Source organism: Gopherus evgoodei, chromosome 9, assembly GCF_007399415.2.
Source record: "Gopherus evgoodei ecotype Sinaloan lineage chromosome 9, rGopEvg1_v1.p, whole genome shotgun sequence".
Lineage (NCBI taxonomy): Eukaryota > Metazoa > Chordata > Testudines > Testudinidae > Gopherus > Gopherus evgoodei.
Genome location: NC_044330.1, coordinates 96,966,357 through 96,991,586, shown reverse-complemented (window position 1 = coordinate 96,991,586; position 25,230 = coordinate 96,966,357). Strand labels below are relative to the sequence as shown.

The following is a 25,230-nucleotide window of genomic DNA, read 5'->3' as shown; positions in this document are numbered from 1 at the left end:
CGTCAGCGCCGGGCGATCCGACTAGACGAGCTCTCTGGCTGCGGTGCCGCTGGCACGGAAGCAGCAGGAGCAATACGCTCAACCACGGCGCGTGCCGGGGAGCCGTCAGGCACCGGATTCTACGGCCCTTATGGGACCGGGATCGACGGTGACGACGTCATCGGTGCCGTAGTAGGTGTCAGCGCCGGGCGATCCGACTAGACGAGCTCTCTGGCTGCGGTGCCGCTGGCACGGAAGCAGCAGGAGCAATACGCTCAACCACGGCGCGTGCCGGGGAGCCGTCAGGCACCGGATTCTACGGCCCTCGTGGGACCGGGATCGACGGTGCCGACGTCGTCGTTGCCGGGCGAGCCATCTTAGACGAGCTGTCTAGCTGTGGTGCAGCTGGCACAGAAGCAGCAGGAGCAGTAAGCTCTACCACGGCGCGAGCCGGGGAGCTGCCAGGCACCGGATTCCCTGGTCCTGGGGGACTGGAATCGACGGAGCCGAAGTCATCGGTGCCTCTGCAGGCCGGATAACGCAACTGAGGCGAGCTCTCTGGCTGCGATGCAGGTGGCACGGAAGTAGCGGGAGCAGGGGGCTCAACCACGGCGCGTGCCGGGGAGCCGCCAGGCACCAGCAGGAATCGTAGACTCTCTCGACCTCGGAAGAAGGGAACGGTGCCGAGTCGACATCGGTGCCGGCGACGGTCGGTGCCGGAAGGCCTTGGTGGTACCGGCGGGGTCCGGTGCCGAGGAGGCGCTTCTGCTCGCCGCTTGAACATCGCTCCGCGCCCAAGGTGGAGGGGCAAGTGAAAGTCCCGCACCTTTTTGTTCTCGGCTTAAAAGCCTTGCAAATGGGGCACTTATCTGTCAAGTGTGATTCCCTGAGGCACTTCAAACAGGAGTCATGTAGATCTCTCTTCGGCCGCGGCTTCTGGCAAGCCGGGCCCCTTTTGAAAACCCGGTGAGCCATGCATGGCTCCGGCACTGGGCTCATGGAAGGGGCTACTTCCTGAACCCCGCTAACTAAACTAACCATGTTAGCAAGGAAAACACGTATAACCATACAAATATATATATAAAAGTGTTATAACTGCATAATTATATACGAGAAAACGAGTAGCTAGGGAAGTGGAGGTCAGCTAAGCCGCGCTCCACTGTTCCAACGACCGACACGGGCGGTAAGAAGGAACTGAGGAGCGGGTGGGCCGGCAGGAGTATATATGGAGCGCCATGGTGGCGCCACTCTAGGGGGCGACCTGCCGGCCCACTGAGTTGCTAGGGTAAAAGTTTTCCGACGAATGTGCATGCGCGGCGCGTACACCTAACTGGAATGGATATGAGCAATCACTCGAAGAAGAATTTTTCTTCCCTTCAAGGATATAACAGAGTGAGCTTGCTTCAGAACAATCTGAGACTCTCATTAAAAATAAGATTTAACAAAGAAAAGGTCTGCATAACTTTTCTAATCTTATATTGTGGAAGAATTAAGTGAGATAGAATTAATCCAAGACGCGCCTAAGGCCATGTCTACACTAGCGAGCTCATGCAGCTGTTCTATGCAGATGGGAGAGAGCTCTCCCGCCAGTGTAGTGCTGTCCACACCAGTGCTTCTGTCACATGAAACTTATGTCACTAAAAGGGGTGTTTTTTTCACACTCGAGTGACATAAGTTATACTGACAAAAGTGCTAGTGTAGAGATAGCCTTAGCCTTGCATTTCTCCCTTTCTCCTTAGCCTGTCCAAGATACAGGGCTTCTCTACACCAAAAAGCTGATACTAGTACATCTCTACCTCTATATAACACGAATTCGGATATAACGCGGTAAAGCTGTACTCCAGGGGAGGGGGGCAGGGCTGCACATTCTGGTGGATCAAAGCAAGTTTGCTATAACGCGGTTTCACCTATAATGTGGTAAGGTTTTTTGGCTCCTGAGGACAGGGTTATAGCGAGGTAGAGGTGGATAACTGGATCGATTTAAAAAAAAAATTAAAAAAAAGGAAAAAAGTCAATTTAGTTGCAGCAGTGCAGACAACCAAAGTAGATGTACTGGAACCAATTTAAAAATAAAACACTTATTCCTCCTTTAAACCACAATTTCTCTCTCACATCCTTGTCATACCTTATAATTTTTTTTGTGTCTTGCTTTTTTTATCATATCAGACTCCACTTCCCAACATGGTGTGCACCAGGGTCTGTCCCTTAGTACTATGGCTAATCAAAGTTCCTGAGATTGGAACTGGAAAATGGAGAGTATTCGCCTACCAATTCTGACATCAGATAAATCTGCGTTACTCCCCTTGAAGCCAATAGGGGATGGAGAAGTACTGCATGTATAACGGAGGGCAGAATTAATGCCACACACCCACTCAAATTATATGAATTACAACGAGAAGTTATGTATATATCCCTCCCTGTGCTTTCCAGTGGGGATTGCCTCCCTCATGGGAAAATGCATGTATAAATGGATTTTAAAAGTGCTTTCTTTGAAGAGTAGTCTATTGGAAAATGAAGGCAATGAAACCAGAGGAAAAACAGATGAAGCCATTGGAACCCATTGCAAAAAAAAAAAAAAAAAAAGTTTAGTGTTGCAGGCCCAGAATGGCTGCAATACTGGATGCCTTGCATACTTTGAGGCAAGCTAGACCTAAAATAATTTTGTTAAAAACCTTGGATTATGCAGCACTCTGGTGGAAATTCTTGAAGTTCTGCAACAGCTTCAGATACATTTAAAAAACAGATTGTTTTATTCAATTATATATAAAAATGAAATAAATACAGAAGCCTTTGTATTATTTGTTATTTCTTTTACTTAAGCTGTCCTCATTTTCAATATCCCAGACTGTAATCTAATTTTCAGAGTTAACCACACACAGATAAATTTGAGCAGTTTACACCAGTTAGAGCTATTGTTTCAGGCTCTCTGCATAGTCAGGCAAAGATCACTCTGCTGGTTTACACTCAACTGTCCTTTCTATGGTTTTCTTTGAAACTACGATGGGTAGAAACATTTATAAATAGAAAATAAGAGCTAAGATTCTGGAGTACAATTCTTTGACAAGGTGTGAATTCCAGGGTTAGGGAATACACAAGGCTTTGGTAACATTCCACCTCTGCAATGGCTGTATTCCAGTGGTGGATGAGTGATCCCTTTAGTCAGAAAATATTTTACAAAGCCCTGTTCTTGAGAATGAGAGACATAACAAAATGTTATGACGTTTATCAACAGGACCTTAGTTTCTTAGCATTTTTAATCTTACAGTTAGCTGCAGTTCATGAAACAAGAGTGAATGGATTTTTTGCAAAGAATGGAATTTACCCATTTTTGTCAGTATATATATTATATACTCTTTTTTTGTGTTATCTTTTCTCAAATAGCACAGATATAAAATAAAATGGCATATACTTTAAAGATCACAGAGTCTACATAATTTTGAATTTGCTTTTAAGATTTAAGACAGCAAGCATCAAGGGATAACAACAATGTTAAGTATACACTGCCATGCAGAGAGGCAAAGCAGGCAGAGCCGTTGCTCAGTTTTACTACATGTAATGGGAACACTGAGAAACAAAACAAAAGGAAGCGGCTGAGTGACTAGAACAAATAATAAAATATGGTAACTCTGTACAAGTGCCTGTGTCATTTCTATTACAAAAACATAATCACCTTACAAATTTGATCTTGAAATGCTGGTTTCCTTAAAATTAAGCTTCTACCTGAGGTATATCACTTTAAAATATCTGCTGGCATAGTCAGCATGGCTCAGTTTGGAATAGCAAGTACGGGTGCCAGACTCTCTTATTAGACCCTGGAGCCTATACCATATCATACATTTAAATACAAAATACAGTACAGAAAGATATAAATGACCAAAGTTTTACCGTATTAACTTTCACTTACCAGGACATTTACATTAATATTCTTCTACTAATAAAATGTAAGACACACCAAAACTTTACTGGATATCTATGCAGAAGCACAGAATGACATTCTAAGTCAACAGACAACGTTCAAACTTTGGCTCTGTATCCAATAATGCTTCTAGAAAATCTAATACAAATAATGCAGAGAAGTGCCTTGTTTTTAATTAATTCAATGCTATGGAGCAGAACTGAAAGCATTTAAAACTGATGGATTCCATTCACAGGACATTCTGTGGTTTCCATTCACAATTTGCCACTGGCTGGCCAAACTTTTCCCCACCAACAGCCAATGAGTCTCTCAAACTGCCCAGAGGGACCCTTCTATAAAGCAGAGGATAGTTCTCAATCTATTAAAATTAAGTCTTTTGGCTCTATTGAAACTACAAACAAGGGAACAAGTGAACTGGCAAGTTTCTGTGATGCAGCCATGTTTTCTCTGTAAACTGGGCTGAGATCACCATTTTATTTCACATGACCATCATGACGAGCTACCAGATGGAAATGACTTTAGGTTCCTACCAGCTAAAGACACCGTCACAGAAATGACTTAAGGTCAAATTCTTCCCATGCATATAGGCAGGTAACTCTCTGACAGAGGACAGAATTTGGCTGTACATTCCATTCCCCATCTAGTCTCTTTGCTTAATGATGGACCACGTACAAAACACCTGACACTTGGGAGCTGCCTGCAGCACACAGTGCATTACACTAAAGCAACAGAGGTATAAAAATAATTAGCAGTCTGGCATATTTATAATACTCTGCTCCAAAGCCTTCGGATATAAAGGTAATGAACCTTCCTTCTCAATTGTGTTGACTACCACTACAATTGCTCTGTCAAAACACATCATAACACTAGACATGCTTGGCTCTACACGCTCTAGGAAGTGGCAATATGCAGAGAGTGTATTGTAAGTTTTATTTCCCTCCCCTCCAAAATACATGGACAATGTCAATAAAACAAGCTATTAAATTACACAAGGTTCACCACATCAGTCTCCATTATCTTATAAATTTTGTTCAGAAAAACTTCCACTTTATCTTCACCTAACCGACAGATGTCCAGGATACAGATGACATGTTGTCTGTCCAGGTCAACTGCCGCTTTTACAATTTCATCTAGAAGCCAAACACAGATAGTTCATGTGTGTGTGTGTGTGTATGTAGCAGAACAAGTATTTAACTAGCATTTTGTTTTACATGCAGTAAGCTGTACACGTTCACCTAGGATAAAAGGCTGTTACCTTTTCTGTAACTGGTGTTCTTCGAGATGTGTTGCTCATGCTCATTCCATATTAGGTGTGTGCGCATGCCAAATGCATCGGTGCCAGAAGTTTTTCCCTCGGCAGTATCTGTAGGGGACCGGCTCTGGCGCCCTCTGGAGAGGCATCTGCATGGCATGGTATAAAGGGCACCGCCAGCTCCCCCCACCCTCAGTTCCTTCTTGCTGGAAACTCCGACAGTAGGGAAGGAGGGCGGGTTGTGGAATGGACATGAGCAACCTCTAGGAGAACACTAGTTAGGGAAAAGGTAACTAACTGTCTTTCCTTCTTCGAGTGCTTGCTTATGTCTGTTCCACAACCCGCCCTCCTTCCCCACTGTCGGAGTTTCTGGCAAGAAGGAACCGCGGGTGGTGGAAGCCGGTGGTGCCCCTTATACCGTCCATTATTAGGTGACTCCAAAGCAGTACCCCTAGAGGTAGGTAGGAGTTCATGGATGTGTAGATTGCCACACAGCTCTGCCAAACCCAGAGTCGTCCCTGGCCTGCTGAGTGATGGCATAATGAGCGGTAAACGTGTGGACAGAGGATCACGTTGCAGCTCTACAGATGTCCTGGATAGGGACGTGTGCCAGGAAGACCGCCGAAGACGTCCCTTGATTGGTGCCCCCGGTGTGGCGAGTGAAGAGATCTCAGCTAAACCTGCCTCTCTAGTCCTGAGGTGCGACAGCTTCGGACGGGCAAGCAATGGCGGGACATCCCTCTTGGTGGGGGAATGTGCTGCTGAGGCAGACACACACGTATAGGTCCCAATGTGGATTTTCCCCAAGACTGGGGTACTGCAGGAGCTGGTGTGGGCAGCAATGGGAGGGTCAGGATCTCCTGAGAGGCTTGAAAGGTGTTGATGGCATCTGAAGCTGGCCTGGGCCCACATCGCTATCTGGGGTTGGGGGCGAAGTATGGGATGGGCTGCACCACTCGACCTGAGCTGGGGCCTGAGTTCCCAATGGGGGTGTTGAGCTGCCCGGCACAGGTTGTGGCTCACCACCAGCTCTCTTCTTTCCCTTATGAGAGGTAGAAGATTTTCCCCGCAGTCTTTTTCAGCTTCTTCACCGGAGCCGTGGAGGGGGACCGGTGCTGGCTTGTGGACAGAGATGGTGGAGCACTGAGCACAGAGGCCGTGGTGCTTGGTGTTGAGTCGGACCACTGCTCCAGTGCCAGAGTGAGTGCCGACTCCATCAGAAGCACTTCCATACGGATATCACACTCCTTCTTTGTCCTATGTTTGAAGGACTTGCAGATACGGCACTTGTCACTTATGTGCTGGTATGTGGATCACTGATGGCCAAAGGCCATTTGCAGCGATCACAGGGCTTAAACCTGGGGACCAGGGCATGCCGTCCCATTTGGGACTAACAAAGAGTTGAGAACTACTACTAAGGGTAACTAAGAGTTACTAATTATGTACAACTATAATTACAGATTTTCAAAGTTCGCTAGAACTGAGAACGAAACAATGCTAGCTGAAGCAGCAGAAGTTCCAGCACCGTATCTGGTGGAAAGAAGGAACTGAGGGTGGGGGGAGCTGGCAGCGTCCCTTATACTACACCATGCGGGTGTCACTCCAGAAGGCACTAGAGCTGGTCCCCTACGGATACTGCTGAGGGAAAAACTTCCGGCACCGGTGCACGTGGCACGTTCACACACCTAATATGGAATGGACATAAGTAAGCACTCAAAGAAGAACTAGGACAATTACAAGGTAGTCCACGTCAAGAAAAATTTACTATTCAAGCAGTTTGGTGTGGGGCAAGCAAAAAAATGGATTTAATTAAAATCAAGTGTTTCTATTTCTGATGAACAATTTCCAGCATTTACATAGCACTTTACACATTTGAAGTGTGGTACAAACATTAAATCTCTCTAACATAACTGGGCAGCCAGTACATGGAGCTATAATTTAAAAGACAATTAACAGCACACAAAAACTTCAGCTTTTACTTGCTGTGAATTGCACTAGCTGAGTGCTGGCTCCTTGAAATGCCATCAGTGAAATAGGAATGAATGATTGAAGCGGTAGTGTTCCATTTATGGACCAGATTCTCGGCCAAATATTAAAATAACCTGGCCTCTCCGATAGTACAATATTGCACAAATAACTGCGGGAGCAATACAGGTAATCCAGTACTGACTCAAAGTGTGCGTAGCAGGTGCTTAGATATCTAACTTCGTAGAATCCTTCTTTACACCTGCTAACTTATGGGTGCAAAAAGGTAGGCACAGTGAAGACTGGCCTGAAAGACAGGCTTCATGTTTACAGTACCTAGTAAAGGTGTTAATTGAAAATAAACATGTATCTTATGAGAAGAGGTGCCTGATGCCTGTCTTACAAGCAGGGACCTGTATACAATATTAATGCTTACATTCAGAGATAAAAAGAAAAGGATAAATGAGTAATACCAATAGTAGCAATTCTTACTTGAAAGTGGAAACGTGTCATAAAGCTTTTCATTGCTAGCAGTGTCCTGCTGACACATAGAGATGCAACTCATACAGGATAATAACGTATCATTCTGAATATCCTCTATTCGAAATAAATGAGGATCTTCAGGACAAAATATAGGTGGGAATGCAACATCTACAGCCACATCATGGTTTATCCCTGTTAAGAGGGAGAGAATTACCTTAGCAAAATACTTCACCTTTGGTTTGTAATAGTTTTATGCACACTGTTTATTTCTCTTCAGTAATTCTTTTACCAATTATTGCATTTAAACCCAGCTATTCCAGTCTGAACATATGCAAGTTGTCATAAGATATTCACCCGTACCCCTCGTTACCATTATCTGCTAAACAATCTCCAATAAACTAAGTTTCAACAGAAAAATATGTATACTTACACATGTATACTAATATTTGAATTGACATCATGCAGTAACAATATTTTCAGGAATGAAGGATTTTATATTTGTAGTTTCAGTATATGAAACCAATTTTTAAAGAGATTTCCTTCTCTGTCCCCATGGTGTCGCTACAGGACAGAGAATTAAGGTTGCTTGGGTGCCGTAACTGAACATATCCTGTCCATAACATGTTTGGATTATTTTTTAAATGTAACCTTCCATGAATTTCCTAGGTTTCTAATGCCTATACTTACCCCCGAACCCTATTATTTTTTGCACTGTTAAGTTACTAATACATACTCAGCCAGAACTCCAGCTTAACAGTTTTCACCTGGAAATTTCCTTGTTTAATTATTATAAATGTAATACATGAACATGGAATAAATGCAAAGACAACAGTAACACCATGATACTATTAATGAACTGAAGCTATGGATGAACTTTAAATATTTAATATTAAATGACTGAAGACCAATTCACTCGTATACTTTGGCTGCTTTGTGCTACTTTGAAGCAGCACAAAGCAGCTTAAGTTACTAGCATGCCGCCACGATTAAGAGCAATGACAGTTGGACAGGGTGGATAAAAAAAATCAATGATTAAAAAAAATTGGATTTTTCTGATTTAAATAGGGTTTTTTTGATAAAATGCTTTTTGAGGAAAAAACCTATCTACAGACCCTCTGACCACACTCCTGTCCCTGTTCTTTTATTAGTTGTCCCCCGGAATCAATTGGATTCTGAGGTCCTGCAGATCCTCCCCTTAGGCTGGGGGGGGGGAATCCGTTAGCAGTGGGCAGGCTTCCACCCGCCCAGTTTCCAGAAACCCAGTAGGTACAGATAGTTTTAATTAAGATATCTTTGAGCTATAATGTATCTCATCATGAAATAGGGATTATAAATTCTAATTCTATAGTATGAGACAATATATAGAGTATTTAGGTTAATCTTTCTATCTACTCAGTGTTCAGTCTGGAAGATACCATCAGAGATGCTTGGTTTTGCAGTTCTCAAACTGTGGATTTGTGTCTCCAGAGATAACATGCTTGTTAACAGCAAAAATGTTTTAAATAAATAAATATAGAGAGGTGAGAAATAACAGACATCAATCCTATTATCCCTCTGCAAATTTGTGCACACAGAGTCAATCCTTTAGCTCTCTCTCTAAAAGTGCAAAGTTTCAAAAAGTTCAATGAAAAGAAGATTGTTGGGGCGGAATAGATCTGGACAAGGAGAAGTCATCTGAAGATAAACGTGAGAAGAGAGCAGAAGTGAAAGTAAGCTGGTACGGTCTGGTATGGCGTAGCGGCAAGAGCTGGTATGCCGTGCCGGACTGGACTGGCTTCTCTGGCGGTGATTTAAAGGGCCCAGGGCGCCTCCCACTGCGAGGAGCCCCGGGGCCCTTTAAATCACTGCCGGAGCGCTGGCAGCCGGGCTTGGGGGGATTTAAAGGGCCCGGAGCTCCAGCCGCTGCGGGAAGACCCGGGCCCTTTAAAGCAATGCCGCTGGAGCTCCAGCAGCAAGGGTTGGCCAGAGCTTTAAAGGGCTCAGAGCTCTGCGGCAGCTGGAGCCCCGGGCCCTTTATTTTGCCCTGAGCCCCGCCTCTTCCAGTTGAGGCCCCGCCCCCACTCAGGACTCCAGCATACCGGTAAGTCCTTTCAGTTACTTTCACCCCTGGAAGGGAAGGACAGGCAGTAGAAACTGTTTTTGAAGCATATTCCAGAAGTCTTGAGGTCTTTCTGACTGTAGCTTTCATTGATTTGAGATCTAAAATACCATTCTCTCAATAGAAGGGAAAACCTACAATGACAGCAGGCCATAAAAGAGACCCAATTTGGGAATATTTTAATGAAGTTCCTCTACCTGTGGGTAAGACGGGCATGCTTGCAAAATGCAAACAGTGCAACAAAGAAATACAAGGCTTGCTTGCCCAAATGAAACAACATCGTGAGAAGTGTTTCTTCTCAGGAGGAAGCAGTGTTGAAGATGAAAGGAACATGTCTGAACATGCAGGATATTCAGGTTGGTAAACTTTTTTATTTCATACTTCTTTCTTAAGGATTGCCTGTCTTCCTTCTGGATTATTCTTGAATTCTCATGTTTGAGCAAAAAATATAGTTGTTACTCTATGGTACTATCATTTTTGATGCAGTTGTGATAAAGAATAAATAGCTGAAATTGGCAGATCTTCCTTTCACAATTTCACCTTTAAAGTAGTACTGAGTGTCAGTGAATGCAATGAGTAATACCAAATGAGCAGTATGGTAATAATAATTAAATAAACTGCATTGACTTATTTTGTTTAGGAGAATCCATCCTCAACATACGGGATTCTGAAGACTATCCACCTTCGAGATCACCATCATTTTCTATAGTTTCAGAGTTATCTGCCAATGTTTCAGTCACATCATGTATATCACATAGCCACAGTATATCACCTGTAGCAAAAAGAAAAAGAAATCTCTATCATCCAGAAACAGCCATAGCTAAGTTTGTGATAAGAACCAGCAGATTACAAAAAGAGGTAATTGATGAAAAAATCGCCTAGTTTGTTTACGTAATAAACTCTTTTCCGTATGACTGAGAACCCACACTTCATCAACATGGTTCAGTCATTAAGACGAGGGTACAGTCCACCCAACAGAGCAGATATCGCAGGCAAATTGCGAGATAAAGTGTATGAAAGAGAAATTGAGCAGTGTGCAAAAGGTCTAGAGAGTAAAATTGCTAACCTGAGTCTTGATGGGTGGAGCAATGTCCACAATGATCTTATTGTACGTGCTTGCATGACAAAAGAAGAAGGGAATGTCTTCCTTACAGGAACAATTGATATATCAGGAAATGTGCACACAGCAGAATACTTACAAGAAGTAGCAGTAAAAGCTATAATAAACTGTGGAAAAAAAATTCAAATGTCTAGTATGCAGCTTGATCACAGACAATGCTGCAAATGTTTCCAAGATGAGAAGAAATTATTTAGAAGAGAGTCCCAGGCTAATAATATACAGTTACAGTGCTCATTTGATGCACCTCCTAGCCAAAGACTTCAGTGTTCCAGAAATAAAGGCTAATGTTGAAATTGCAAAATACGTCCACAGCTCTTCTGAAAAAAGTGGGAGAAACCAAGCTAACTCTCCCACAAGACATGCGATGGAACCCATCAGTGGACTGTTTTGAGCATTATATCAAGAACTGGCCTAATCTGATGACAGTTTGTGAACAAAATCATGAAAAAAACAGATGGCAAAGTTCTCAACATTGGACTTAAGAGAAATGTTGAACACATGCTGAGTACCCTAAGCCTATTTCGGTAGCCTTGAACAAAATGCAGGGAAATAGCTGTTTTATTGCTGATGCTGTTGAAATTTGGAAGGAACTGAGTGAGATCTTAAAAAGAGAAATATGCAGTGAGGGAGTTAAATTACAGGCATTAAAAAACAAATGGGACAAGCACTATCTCCAGCTCATTTTCTTGCAAATATTCTCAATACTCGGGACCAGGGTCAAACCTTAACTGCTGAAGAAAAGGAGTTGGCTATGACATGGACATCCAGCAGTCATCCCTCCATAATGCCAACTATAATAAACTTCAGAGCTAAGGGTGAACCATTCAAGCAACATATGTTTGCTATGATGTTTTAAAGAAAGTCACACCAGTTAACTGGTGGAAATCACTTAAGCACTTGGATTCAGAGACTGTTGAAGTGATAATCTCACTTTTAACAGCAGTAGCTTCTTTTGCCGATGTAGAAAGAATATTTTCTTCCTTTGGACTAATTCATTCCAAATTGAGAAATTGTTTGGGACCTGAAAAAACAGGAAGGCTTGTTTTTCTTTTCCAGATTATGAATGAACAGGAAGATGAAGGTGAAGACGACTGAGTTAGCTGCAGAAGCCAATATTTTAAGCTTCTCATGTTCACCTGGCAGACAGTCAATTTAATTTTTTTTTAAATATTTCATTTAACTATTTTAGTTAAAAACAATTAACAGAAACAAACCTGATTTAAAAAATTGAATGTTTAACTAAATTCAAAAATTCGTATGCTTATTTTGTTAAAATATTATGTTTGCTGTTGAAGAAAAAAATCCAGAATACATAATGTTGTTGTTTTAGTTAAATAAAACAGTTTAAATGCCTGTCTAGTTATGGTCTCCTCCTAATACAGCATGGCAAGAAAATCCTCCAAATATTAATGATTAACCTTTTGAACTGGAGATACTGTAGTTCACCTCTCAATGACTTCATAAATATCTGCTTCAATTACCTTTGTTAAATGAAATAACCAAACAATCTTTCATTTTCTGATATAGCTGTAAAACTAAATCTGAAAAGTTTTCTAAATAAATCACTTTAAAAATGTATAGCATGTACCTTCTAAAACTGAAACCTACGTCTGTCTCTGAGTTGTGAAGAGTATGTATTAAGGTTATAACAACCAACAAGAATGCACTTTTATGTAGAAATCTATGATTAAATCAAGTCTTCCTGTCTAGTGATTTAAATCAAATCCACCTTGCAGTTGGAACCAATCCAGTTATAGGTGAGGTCAAAGTAGTACTCTTGAAACATAAATACAATTCCCTTTATACCACTGACTCATTTCAACAAACAGATCTCCACTATATGAAATAGCTAGAGAAAAAGGGTGGAGATTGGTTATTGCTGCTAGAAAGCAACTTTTAATTTCACAATTTAAGCTAAAAAAAAAAAGAGGGGGCCGGGGGGGATATTTTCCACAAAAATTTAATGCTGTTCTTCAAACTGCTATATTGAACAGTTTAAAGAGTTTGTTTTTGTTCTATTTTTTTTAAAAATGTTAAGAAACATCCAAAACCAAATTTTAACTTTCTTTAAATTAATTTTAAAATAGGTCTTAACTTAAATTACAAGGAAATTTGTAAATCAGAAAATTAATGCTGTCCTCAAAACTTGCTGTAAGTCTGGAGATTGCCTGCTTTCAGTTGCAAAACTCAACTCAGACTTAACTATGGAGTTTGGAGTGATGCCTCCTTAATATTATCCTTTAAAAAAAATCAGTTTGTACCTTTAACAAGATTGTATATAAAAATAAACTCATTCATTTCCTAACTTAGCATAATGCCCAAATTATACTAAAGCATCCATTCAACTTCACAAAAAGTTAAACAGTTCTTTGTTAAACATTGAGAACTTACCCAGTATGGTCACTTCATAGTGCCCTGGGCCACTGGCACTTTTAAATTCATGAATTTCTTTATTTGTTCTGTATTCTTTTGGCTTGTGCACAGCTGGATGTAGATTGTATTGCTGTATAAGGAATTCTTTGTACATATAATCAAATTTACGTGGGATGCTCTCTGGGAAAACAGTGCAATAATGCAAGTGATCTATTAAGTTGTCTTTCACCATTGTCCACAGACCACTTTGCCAGGAATCATGAGAAGTTCTTCCCATCTCTTCTATTTCAGGTGCATCACTCACGCCTTCTTTGTCTGCTATTATAAATACATTAAACATTTCGTTGATCAATATGCACTGACAAAACCATACTACTTCCCCAATGTATTAGGAAAAGCAAAAATTTAATGAATAGATTAATACTTAAGTCAAATGTGAAAATATAGATGGAAAAATCAAAACAAAGAATGCATAAAGCATTAAGCTAAGGCTGGACTGTTAGTAAATAAGTTGTTTCCAGCTAGAGTTTGAAGACCGGATTCATAAAAATAATTATTGGTTGGAAGATGCAATTCATTGTTTGCTTGTGGGTGGGTAAGGACCAGTCACCTCCCCAGTTACTTTGTTTCACCAACACTTGGGAAGTATAAAAATGAAACAGGTATTTTATGATGCTATGCTTTACCATCTTCTGTACAAAGTATATTCATGCAATGAAGACTATTGGCTGTTAGCTTATAATAGTGGTTCTCAAACTTTTGTACTGGTGACCCCTTTCACATAGCAAGCCTTTGACTGCGACCCCTCTAATAAATTAAGAACACTTTTTTATATATTTAACATCACTATAAATGCTAGATGCAAATCAGGGTTTGGGGTTGGAGGCTGACAGCTCATGACTCCCTCAGGTAATAACCTTAAGACCCCATGAGGTGTTCCAATCCCCAGTTTGAGAACCCCTGCCTTATAACGTATATTGTGCAGAGTCCCAGCTATATAGCTAACTGTAGTCCCTGTGTCTACCATTATATGTAACCTGTGAACTAAGAACTGAAAAAAAAAATCAAATAAACCATTTCCCCCAATTTTGTAGGCAAGTCCCCACTCTGTGATCTTACCACAAGGCCTATTCTGAAATGTACCCAACCTATTTTTCTCCCCCCGTTATCCCCATTTTTGTCTTGCCTTCCCCACAAATAGTTTCCCCATCCTGATACTATACGAGGAAAACTTTTATTGCTATTTCCAGTTTAGCCACATGAATTGTGTGCGCAAATTTCCTCATTACTTCACAGGAAGCACTGAAGCAGTAATGACGAAGGAGCTTTAGCTGCACTAAAGAACTGACGACACCAGGGTGTCTATGGCTAAACTAGAAATGGCAACACCCAAGTGGAAGAACGTTAAACAAGCAGAGTACATGAGCATTACTGCATTGGATGAGACAAGGAATTTTAGTGAAAAGTAAAGTAAAGAAAATTGGTGGGTCAAAGAAACTGCAAGAGCATTTGAGTGGTGTCTGAAGAATCTTTGTGCAGAGCATGGAGCAGGACTTATCTCACAAAACTGGAGCATATTGTAAGCGTTCACCCATCATCCTCCCCCATTCATAAACACTCTCTCACTTTACTATATGGATGATTAAGGGTGTCATACTTTAGATAGGGGGAAATTACTATTAAATATAGATGAGTCAAATGAAATTGAAAACAATGACATCTCAAAAAGTAACTTAAACAGAAAAATGTAGCTGCTTGATTATGTAACAGTTGCTTTTAACCTTTTAAATTTATGAGCAGCGCGTTATATTATCACTGGGAAAGTGTACATTATTAGATATTCCATAACAATGCTGGCTGTTAGAATGTCCTCTCTTCCGTAGTGCTGCCTTATATCAGTGGTACAGTAAACAAAGAGTTAAATTTCATGCTATTGCCATTTTTAATTTTGAGCAACTAAACACCCATGTCTGGTTAGAAAGATAGCTGGCTGAAAAGAAATTCTACTGTGATATTCTGTATAATTACACTGAGAGAAGAAAGAAAAATACTGTAACTGCCATCCTCTAGAATAAGTGTGAAGACCTTATTTGCAGGATTTTGTGGTATTAAAGTTAAAAATTGCTAGGATATAAATGCCAGGATTAAATATCTCTCTCCTTCTCAAACTTTAATCATGTCTTCTCTTACTTTCCTCTCTTTATATCTTGGGGCTGTAATTTGCATGTTGTCCTATTTGTAAACACACATTTGAATCAACACAAACAGATGTGAAATTGGGACAGGACAGCATAAGTTACAGCCTTTTGCTATGGAAAAGTGAGATGCTGAAATCCATGTTTAAGAGAATGATGATATTTAAAAGGAAACAAAGTAAGTATCTAGTATCAGAGGGGTAGCCGTGTTAGTCTGGATCTGTAAAAGCAGCAAAGAATCCTGTGGCACCTTATAGACTAACAGACGTTTTGGAGCATGAGCTTTCGTGGGTGAATACCCACTTCGTCAGACGAAGCTCATGCTCCAAAACGTCTGTTAGTCTATAAGGTGCCACAGGATTCTTTGCTGCTTTTAAAGTAAGTATCTGAAGCCCAGCTGGCTGGAGAGAGCTCTCTGCAGCAGACATCACACTTTCTTTGCCAGTCTAATATATATATATAAACGCCATCATGAACATCTGATTGCGTGAGCTCCGACTAAAAACAATTTAAAAAAATTAAAACATGGAATAAGATTGAGTTTACATGTATCGACAGTAAACTTACAAATGAAGCCCACACTGGGAACAGATATAATTTGAGAAAATATCTGTTTAAAACATCTGGATTTAATTTTCAAATACAGAGGAAGAACAAGATAGGGAAATTCTAATGTGTTTAACTTAAAAAAACCCCACAACAATCCAAAAGCACAAACATGTTGCTAATAAGATGTGTACCTTTCATCACCATGATTACTTGTTTGTATGTTACTACTGTGACAAAGTTCCTCCTCTACCTTGGTGGGTCCTGCGCTTACTGGCAGATTTGCTCACCTCAGTGATCTCCCCCACATTTGGGGTCAGCTCCTCCTGTGTCTGATCAGGAGATGGGAGTTTTGGGGGGAACCCGGGCCCGCCCTCTTCTCCGGGTTCCAGCCCAGGGCCCTATGGATTTGCAGCTGTCCATAGTGCCTCTTATAACAGCTGTGTGACAGCTACACCCCCCGGGCTACTTCCCCAAGGCCTCCTCCAAACACTTTCTTTATCCTCACCACAGGACCTTCCTCCTGGTGTCTGATAATGCTTGTACTCCTTAGTCCTCCAGCAGCACACCCTCTCAGTCTCAGCTCCTTGTGTCTCTTGCTCCCAGCTCCTCACACGCATTTCCTTTACTCTGGCTCCACCCCATCTGACTGGAGAGAGCTCCTTTTAAAACCCAGGTGCCCTGATTAGCCTGCCTTGATTGGCTGCAGGTGTTCTAATCAGCTTGTTTGCCTGCATTGGTTGTAGCAGGTTCCTGATTACTCTGGTGCAGACCCTGCTCTGGTCACTCAGGGAACAGAAAACTACTCACCCAGTGACCAGTATATTTGCCCTCTACCAGACTCCTGCACCCCACTGGCCTGGGTCTGTCACACTACCTTTCCTCAAAGTGTGATTTTCCTGCCTTTGGAAATGCTATCGCATTTAGACCACTACTGCAATACCAATATCAAAAATAGAGATGAGGTCCTCTGCCTGCTTTGACCTGCTCCAGAGATGCAACGTGGACTCAAAGAAACATTAAGGATTCCTCTTACACAGTGGCATAGAGCAATACAGTTGCATTCTACCACCCAGCCAGCCCCAGCATGTGTCAAGGGGCAAAGGTGCTGATACGTAGTTGCCAGAATGGTTCCTTAGAGGCTGTTGCAGCTTGATGCAAATAAGAACAGCCCTGGGGCTTCTCTACATTGTGTTGAGGGCTGAACCAGCTCAAGGATGGTTGATGGTTAGAACAGGGGATGTAAAGGTGGTATACTACCACCTTTGTCCCCGTTTTGGGCCTGAGTGGAGAGGGTCTTTTGTAAAATACTGAAAATACTGAAATGATCATAGCCAAACAAAATATTTAGCCATATACCTCTATCGGGTTGTGAAGTGTCAGGCTCAGTCAAGATATTTTGTTCTGGAACAGAATCTTCTTGCTGAAATTCATGCAAACTATAAAGGAAAAAATATAGTTAGTTAATTCTGAAGCTTTCAGGCTTCAGATAAAACTAAATGTGTGCTTTGGTGACTATGTTATAAAAAACCCTGTAACTTCTAAAGCACAAACTCCAGGTCTTGATAAGAGTTCTTTTATTGATAAAGATCACTCTGACACTGAGCTACAGAAATTAACATCTGATATAACTAGAGTCATTTTGCTCAGCATAAACCTTCTCAAAGTTCAAGGCTAAATACATTTCTTGCCATGTGAATCAATGAAATCTACAGAAAAATGTTTTACATTAAGACAAGCATTTCTCGCCCTCTAGTGGAAACTTGCTGAAAACGACCTGTGGCCCTGGCAGAAACAGAGCTGAATGTCATAGACCAGTGGTTCTCAACCCACAGATGGCTTGTAGCCCAAACAGCACACAGCTGTGGCCCATGTGACATCCTCAGGGGCATACAGGTAGTATGAATAATGGGTGGATGAAGCCCACACAACACAGAGCTGCATATGCAGCCCACAATAGTAAATAGGTTGAGAAGCATGCATAGCCCATAAACAGGTTTTTATACAATTCCAGAAAGGCTCCATGGTGTGCTATTGTACTTTGATATCAGCACACGTCAGTGCCTGAAGGCACAAAGCAGCAATGAAAATCTGGGTCCAGAACATCACTTTAGAATCTAAAATGGCAAACACAAGGTTTAAAAAAAAAAAAAAAAGAAATCCGTTGAATTTTACATGTTATCCTGCCATGACAGTCAGTCCAATAAAGTGAACTGGATTTTTTATTATTTCACTTAGTTGTGAAAACTAAACTAATTCTCCATCAATCATCCTTTAACTTCCTTTAAATAATTCTCTTCCCCTGGAAAAAAATATCCTAGGGAACTAAATGATATATATTGTACCACCATACTAACCTCAGCTCTTAGTTCTGTGTATTTCTTTCTCCCTTGCTTTAGCCCTCTATATTTGTTATTTAGCCAAACATCATAATCAATGTAGATGATAAACTTATGAAAAGAACCTCTTTATTTGCTATGTAAAGACCATGCCTACCTATGAGGCTAAGTTACAAAAATCTATAAATCCATAGGAATAGCTATTAAAGAGAACATATGGATACATTCCTTTGTTCTTATTTATTGGGGCCCTACTTTATGATGCATCTCAGTCAATAATATTTCCTTACTTTTTGAGGCTTTTAACATTTTAGACTGAGGGTTAAATACTCAAAATTTTGTACAACTAATATCTTTAATACCCTTTAATGCTATTTAAGAGTGGAAAAGAGTCTACATTAATCTTCTCAGCTTTACTTTCACTAAGGACTTTGGAAAAAGGAAAAGAGGGGTTTAAAAACAACAAAACAAAAACACAATACCTTCATCCTGTGGGCCAAGTATTAAAGTGATCTCATCCTGGTTTCTAAACCTGGATGAACAAGAACTCAGACTCAGAGTGCAAACTGAGCAGTTCAGTAGCTAGTTAATTGTGCAGGCAAAAAGCTACAGCTGCGCTATCCTGGTTGCCTTCTTTCATTAGCATCCTTTTGGGCAGAAAGCAACGCTGAAAGTTCATTTTCAATTACAAAAATATATTGGAAAGCAGCCATGGAAAAAACGGTTCCCTCCCTTTTTGTGCCTGTTGTTCTTCGAGATGTGTTGCTCGTGTCCATTCCATTCTAGGTGTGCGCACGTCCACGTGCGCAGCCATTGGAGATTTTTGCATTTGTGGTATCCATAGGGTTGGCTGCAGCACTTGCCTGAATGCCGCACTCATGCGTCGGAATATCAGGCGCCGCCGGCCCTAAGCCCTCTCTGTTCCTCTTTGCTGGCAACTCCAACAGAGGGGAAGGAGGGCTGGTAATGGAATGAACATGAGCAATACATCTTGAAGAACAACAGTTACAAAAGGTAGGTAACTGATTTTTCTTCTTCGAGCCTTTGCTCATGTCGATTTCATTCTAGGTGACTCACAAGAGTGTCCGTGGAAGTGGGCTCGGAGTTCACTGTTGTGCAGCTTGCAACACTGCTCTGCCAAAGCCAGCGTCATCTCGAGCTTGCTGGTAAGTGCATAATGAGACACAAACGTGGGGCCACCACTCCCAGAAACCAGTGCCGCACACCAGCTGCTCGTCTTGTATGGCTGTATCTCTCTCAGTCCTCCCCCAGTCCCTCCCACGCAGCTGTTTGCGTGACTGCATCCCCTGTCTGAGGTGTATACAGCTGCACTGCAGGAGCTTCCAGTGTGGGGCGCTGGCTCTGGGAGCGGTGCTCCATGTTTTGCTCCTTTTGTCGCTGCGGTTCCCAGGAGAGCCCTGCGGTTCAACAGATACTGATTTCTCTCTGTGGATATCAAATTGTACCTGCACAGGGCTCTACAGATTGTACCCTGGGTAATGTCACAAGTATTTGATCAAGAATGGCAATCCATTGAAATTTATGTTTTTGGAGAAAAGAATAAACTCAGAACCAGCAGTTCAGATGACTGAGAATTAATATAATAGTTGCAAGAATATAGCAAGAGGTAATGAGGATGATTTTCTGCAGAATCATTTCCCTGGCTTACAAAGTTCTAGTCAGTAAGGTATTTTCCTCAATCCTGCTGTCATTGACTAATGGGAGCAAGACTGGGTCCATAAGGAAGAAGGATTACCATTTCTGAATTGGGTTGCTTATAGTTTCAGTCAGTTGCTTTTCAATGGGACTTGTACTCCTAACTCACTTAGAGTAAGATTTTAAAAAGTACCTATTTCTACAGTATATCAGTGAAATGGAACAATTAATATAATCACACTTTATTCAAAAAGGCTTACTTTTCAGCCTCTGTATGGTGTTCAATCTTTCTCTTGATTCGACTCTTTCTGGTTAACATACGCAGATGCTGCTGTTGTTCCAGGGAAGCGCATTGTAATTCAAGTACGGAGTTGGCTTCTTTATTTCGATGGCTCCGCTTTTTTCCTTTCGTAACACAATCTTTAGACATACCAGTGTTTTTTACAGTTGTTTGAGATGCTGACTCGACTCTACCTTCCTGTAACAACAGTTAAACAATTAAAGCTATTTCATCTTCAATTACAAAAAGATATAAGATTGATCTCTAGTTGGTTTTCCTTCAATAACTTTATGAGGAATTAGATACCCTAGTCCAGGGGTTCCCAAACTTGGCTCGCAGCTTGCTCAAGGTAAGCCCCTGGCAGGCTGCGAAATGCTTTGTCTACCTGAGCATCCACAGGTACGGTCACTCGGAGCTCCCAGTGGCCACGGTTCGCCATTCCTCACCAATGGGAGCTGTGGGAAGTGGTAGCCCAGCCTACGGCTTATCCTGAACAAGCCATGAATCAAGTTTGGGAAATCTTGCCCTAGTTTCAAATCTTGTATCACCATCACAGTGTCTAGCAGATTTGCTTTATAGAAAAGCCTCTCTAATCAAGTTTAAAGAAAAAGAAAAAACACACCTCTGTCTAGAAAGTGACAGGTTACACTAAAGTAGCCAGTTCTCCCAGTCCTTAATTTACTTTAACTATGCTATTTAATCAGTAACTTTTATACAGCAGGTACTTTTATTGAGGACTGTAACACTCAGAAAACAAGTAAATCATTAAGATTTAAAATTTAAATGATGACTTTCAAACTACTCTTGATTTCAGAATGGTAAATTCAGTTAATCAAGAGACAACATATGTGGGTTCTGAATTCAAATGCAAGAGATCGCAATTGTAATTATGATCACAGCATCTTAAGTGCCTCACAGCATCTTAAGTGGTATTAAGCCTCAAGCACTGTACCTGAATTGGTTCCATTCTCGAGGCATCTTCAGCTGCATGGCTGACATATCTTATAGCACTAATTATCCCCTGAACAGCAAAGCGCTTGTGCTCCCTGTAGTGCAGGTCTTCAATCTCTCTCTCCATTTCACTTATGGCTTTCAAAACTGATTCAACTGCAAAAGAGCAATTCTCACAAGCTTAACAGTTTTAAAGAAATACAAAACTACTAAAAAGTATCAATGTTGGATTCATAAAAGAAAATTGGAAAGACCTTCTTGCTAAATTTAAATTATTAAATGGTCTTAAAATTGAACTTCTCTGCAATTAAATCCTCCTGTTTTCTCATCTCTCATTTTCCAGGCTCTGCTTAATATACTACTGCTGAAGTTCTTTATCATTATCACATCTTATGTTCTTCAATATGACAGACTTTCAAGCTGATTGAAGATGTAGCTGAAGCAGATGTTGGTACAGAACATCTACAGAGTATAAATTCAGAGGGACAGATTCTCTGCTGACGTAAACTGTCAAAACTTCACTGCCATCAATAGAGCTATGACAGTTTACACCAGCTGAGGGCTTGGTTCAGAGTCTATCTTCAGAATGATTTTTCCTTGAATGACATTCCAGTATTTAACCACTGATATAATCCAAGTGTAAAGCAATCAGAGTTGCTAATTTTGAATACTTGTGATGAAATCTCAGATAAAATGAGGCACAAATAATGGGGATATTTTGTATGGTATAGGATACCTTTATTATTTTTACAATACTTCAAAAAAGAATTTGGTGCTGGTGGGAAAGGACAGTATCCACCAATTACAGTTTTCTTCATTTGGTCGACTTCACTTTGAGTTTTAATCCACTGGATAAAGTTTTTCACTTTGGAATCTCTGGTATATGGTTGGCCTTTGTGCCACCCTGTTAAAACAAAAGGTTTGAGTATTGAAATAAAAGAATCAAATAGATTAAGTAATTGTTTTTTATATATTACTACATTTGAACACTATACAGCAATATACACAAAAAGCCAAGTCAGGGATGCTAAAACAAATGTTCCTTCTACCAGTTGATAGTGGCTTTATGAAAAAGTGTAATGGAACCCTTATATGGCACTTGGATTTAACATACACAAACCCCTAGATACTACCCAGATGTTAGCATTTAGGGTAAAACAGTTAAAACGTTCTTTCTAGAACTAGCTAGTTATATTCTGTCCCAAACTGTAAAAAAAGATGAGCAAGAAGCAGCATTCCACACCAAAAAGTTACCTTTTCCTCACCTGAGAAGACCCTATTCTCTGGTTACCATTGTGTCTGCAGCAAGACAGACCAATTTCAAGGCTGCTATGCTGAAAACAGTCTCAGCTGATGATTCTGAGATGCTAACTGAGGCTCTGATTTAAGAGCAAGGTAGATATAAAGCAGGGTAACTAATATACTGGAAGCAAGTGAGGAGGACACTAAAAATCAGAAGTCTTTCATTTGGGAGCACTGAAATCTAGAACTAGATACCTCTGCCAAGAGGAAGATTGGCTGAATCAGGATTAGCCACAAATCAGAAGCTTCTCTGCAGACCCCACTGAAAGTGTTGAGGCATCCAGATACTTTTATAAAGAATAACATAAAAGCGTATAGAGGGACTCAGTACTCATTGTCTGGGCTGACATACCAGGAATACTGTAGAAAGAACAAACTGGATAGTAAAAGAAGGACATGCCTGGGGAAGAATGTTTACTGGGCTGAATTTAAGATTAAAAGCTATACAGGATCTTTTGCGACAGAATGGAAAGCTTGAATCTATGAAAAAAGCAATTGATGGAACTACAGTTTTTATAAAGGTTTCTTGTTGCATATGATGTAGAAGTGACAAGTTCTTAAAATAGTCTGTAACAAAGCAATTAACGAGTCTTCATATGGACCAACCCAACAATTGCACAAACGCTGGATATATTATAATTTCTTAAAATATGCTATGATGATTTAGCGGGGGAAGACACCTTACATCTTTCGGTTACCATACTGCAGTGTTCTAACTTTTGTAACAATCTCAATACTTTCAACTCATAACAGTCCTGATCTGTCTTTCAATATCAGTTAGCTCATATATTCTCATCATGGCTTGTTCAGAGTGCATCTGACATCAGCTAAGTTTTAACAGTTTTACTTAATAACTTCACTTTCCTTCTTTCTTCTTTTTCTTCTTGTGCACATCTCTTGTAGGCAGGAAGGAAACCTAACCACTTTCTGGACAGGCCAATTTATGAATGCTGAAACTGGATCGATCTCAAGTTTATAATCAGGCTAATTGGAGCTAAATAGGGGGGTATTTTGTTTGGGGAGAGGGGAAGAGAGAGAAGGAACCTAGAGTTATTAAATGGAAAAATACAATTTATTAAATCTCCAGAGGATTTAATAAGTGGCGCTTTGGTAAAATAACATCTCTGAATGAAAGAAGCAATGCAAGGTATATTACAGTGTGATGTTGGAAACTGCTTTAAAAGCTAATTGTTTTTGCTCTGTATCTAGATATACTATGGACATCTTCAAGCTGAAATACTTCATTTACCAAGGAATATATAACCTGCAGTATGTGTCATGTAAAATTCATTTTAAAATAATATTTTATTTACCTGTAATAAACATCTGACTCTCATTTGAAGTTGTAAGGTAAAGTGTTCTGGGAGTATTCTCAGTGATGTCCCGCACCACTCTCATCTGTGTGCACACCAAATAGGTCACTAGAGAGAAAAAATCATTTCAGTTTTTTCTGGTATATCAAGCTTCCAAAGCTGTCCCATACCAAAGTAGTTTTAAATATGCACTAAAAAAAAATAGTAACTCTTGATCCTGCAAAAACTTAACCATGTGGTCAACCTTTCACTCTTTTGTTGTTAGAGCTCACAATTTGGGGATAGAATTGGATTCATAGCTGTTAAACAAAGCAGTAAGATTTCAGTGGAAGTTAAACATCTGTGCAAGTGTTCGCAGGATTCAGGCCTTGGCAAGCCATGTTACAATTAAGTTAATATTTCACAATTTGAACATCACAGACATTTTGTCTCATGAAGATTTGCGTTCAGAGTAAAACTATGCATAAAAGTAACTTTCTCAAGTGCCAAAGTAGTTTCTTTCTCTCACATGTATGTTGGAGCTGCTGTTCCACTTTGTATAAATCATTAAATCTTAATCAGGCCAGAGAGAGAGAGAGAGACTGATTATAGACCAGGGGTTCAGGCACTTTACAGATGGAGTGCCCTAAGCACCAGGCTATTGGCTATTCTTGGATCAGCCTTGCTCATGTTTTTCCATAAATTTTTTTTGAAAGCTCTCAGAACAGAATTTCTCATCTTCCAGCCAGCCCTATTACCTAATTCTTCGTTAAATGACACAAAGGAATCTGTCAGTGTTAATAATTAACAACAGCAACTATGGTCATATACAATTCTACATTTGATTTCCTCCACTTTGATATTTCAAGTATTTTGCAAAAGAGGCCATACAACTGTGATAGTTAAAAGAGGCTTAATTGTGATACCCTAATGGTAAACAGCTTTTTTCCCTAAACTTCATCACAGAACATCCTCTCCCTCCAAACGCATTTCCCCTTAACTAAAAAACACAGAATATATGAAATAGTAGTTAATTTCTTTCTCCTCTCCCTCCCCCTCACACCCTATATTCTTAAGGTTTCACGCTATTGTGGCTGGAGGTGTGATCTCATAACAGATCAGGGGTAGGCAACCTATGGCACACGTGCCAAAGGCGGCACTCGAGCTGATTTTCAGTGGCACTCACACTGCCCGGGTCCTGGCCACCGGTCCAGGGGGCTCTGCATTTTAATTTAATTTTTAATGAAGCTTCTTAAACATTTTAAAAACCTTATTTACATACAACAATACTTTACTTTAGTTCTATATTACAGACTTATAGAAAGAGACCTTCTAAAACCATTAAAATGTATTACTGGCATGCGAAACCTTAAATTAGAATGAATAAATGAAGACTCAGCACACCACTTCTGAAAGGCTGCTGACCCCTGCAACAGATGTTTCTGCGATACATATGAATCACTTTTGCCATAGGAAAGAAAGC

At 40.6% G+C, this 25,230-nt stretch overlaps 1 protein-coding gene across 2 annotated transcripts in view; it reads right to left on the bottom strand.

Moving 5' to 3' along the window:
• Positions 1-2,788: 2,788 nt before the first annotated feature.
• RADX (RPA1 related single stranded DNA binding protein, X-linked) overlaps positions 2,789-25,230 on the bottom strand; it is a 35,692-nt gene continuing 13,250 nt past the window's right edge. The window contains exons 7-14 of one of the 2 annotated variants that reach the window (XM_030576053.1): positions 23,769-23,876; positions 21,890-22,057; positions 21,155-21,309; positions 20,183-20,400; positions 17,287-17,366; positions 13,205-13,501; positions 7,605-7,787; positions 2,789-5,025 (exon numbers count right to left, since the gene is read on the bottom strand). In XM_030576053.1, coding sequence (XP_030431913.1) covers positions 4,880-5,025; positions 7,605-7,787; positions 13,205-13,501; positions 17,287-17,366; positions 20,183-20,400; positions 21,155-21,309; positions 21,890-22,057; positions 23,769-23,876 — 1,355 coding nt within the window. In that variant the 3' untranslated portion in view covers positions 2,789-4,879. Of the gene's footprint in view, positions 5,026-7,604; positions 7,788-13,204; positions 13,505-17,286; positions 17,367-20,182; positions 20,401-21,154; positions 21,310-21,889; positions 22,058-23,768; positions 23,877-25,230 lie in introns of both variants that reach the window. The other variant, XM_030576052.1, reaches the window with a different exon arrangement.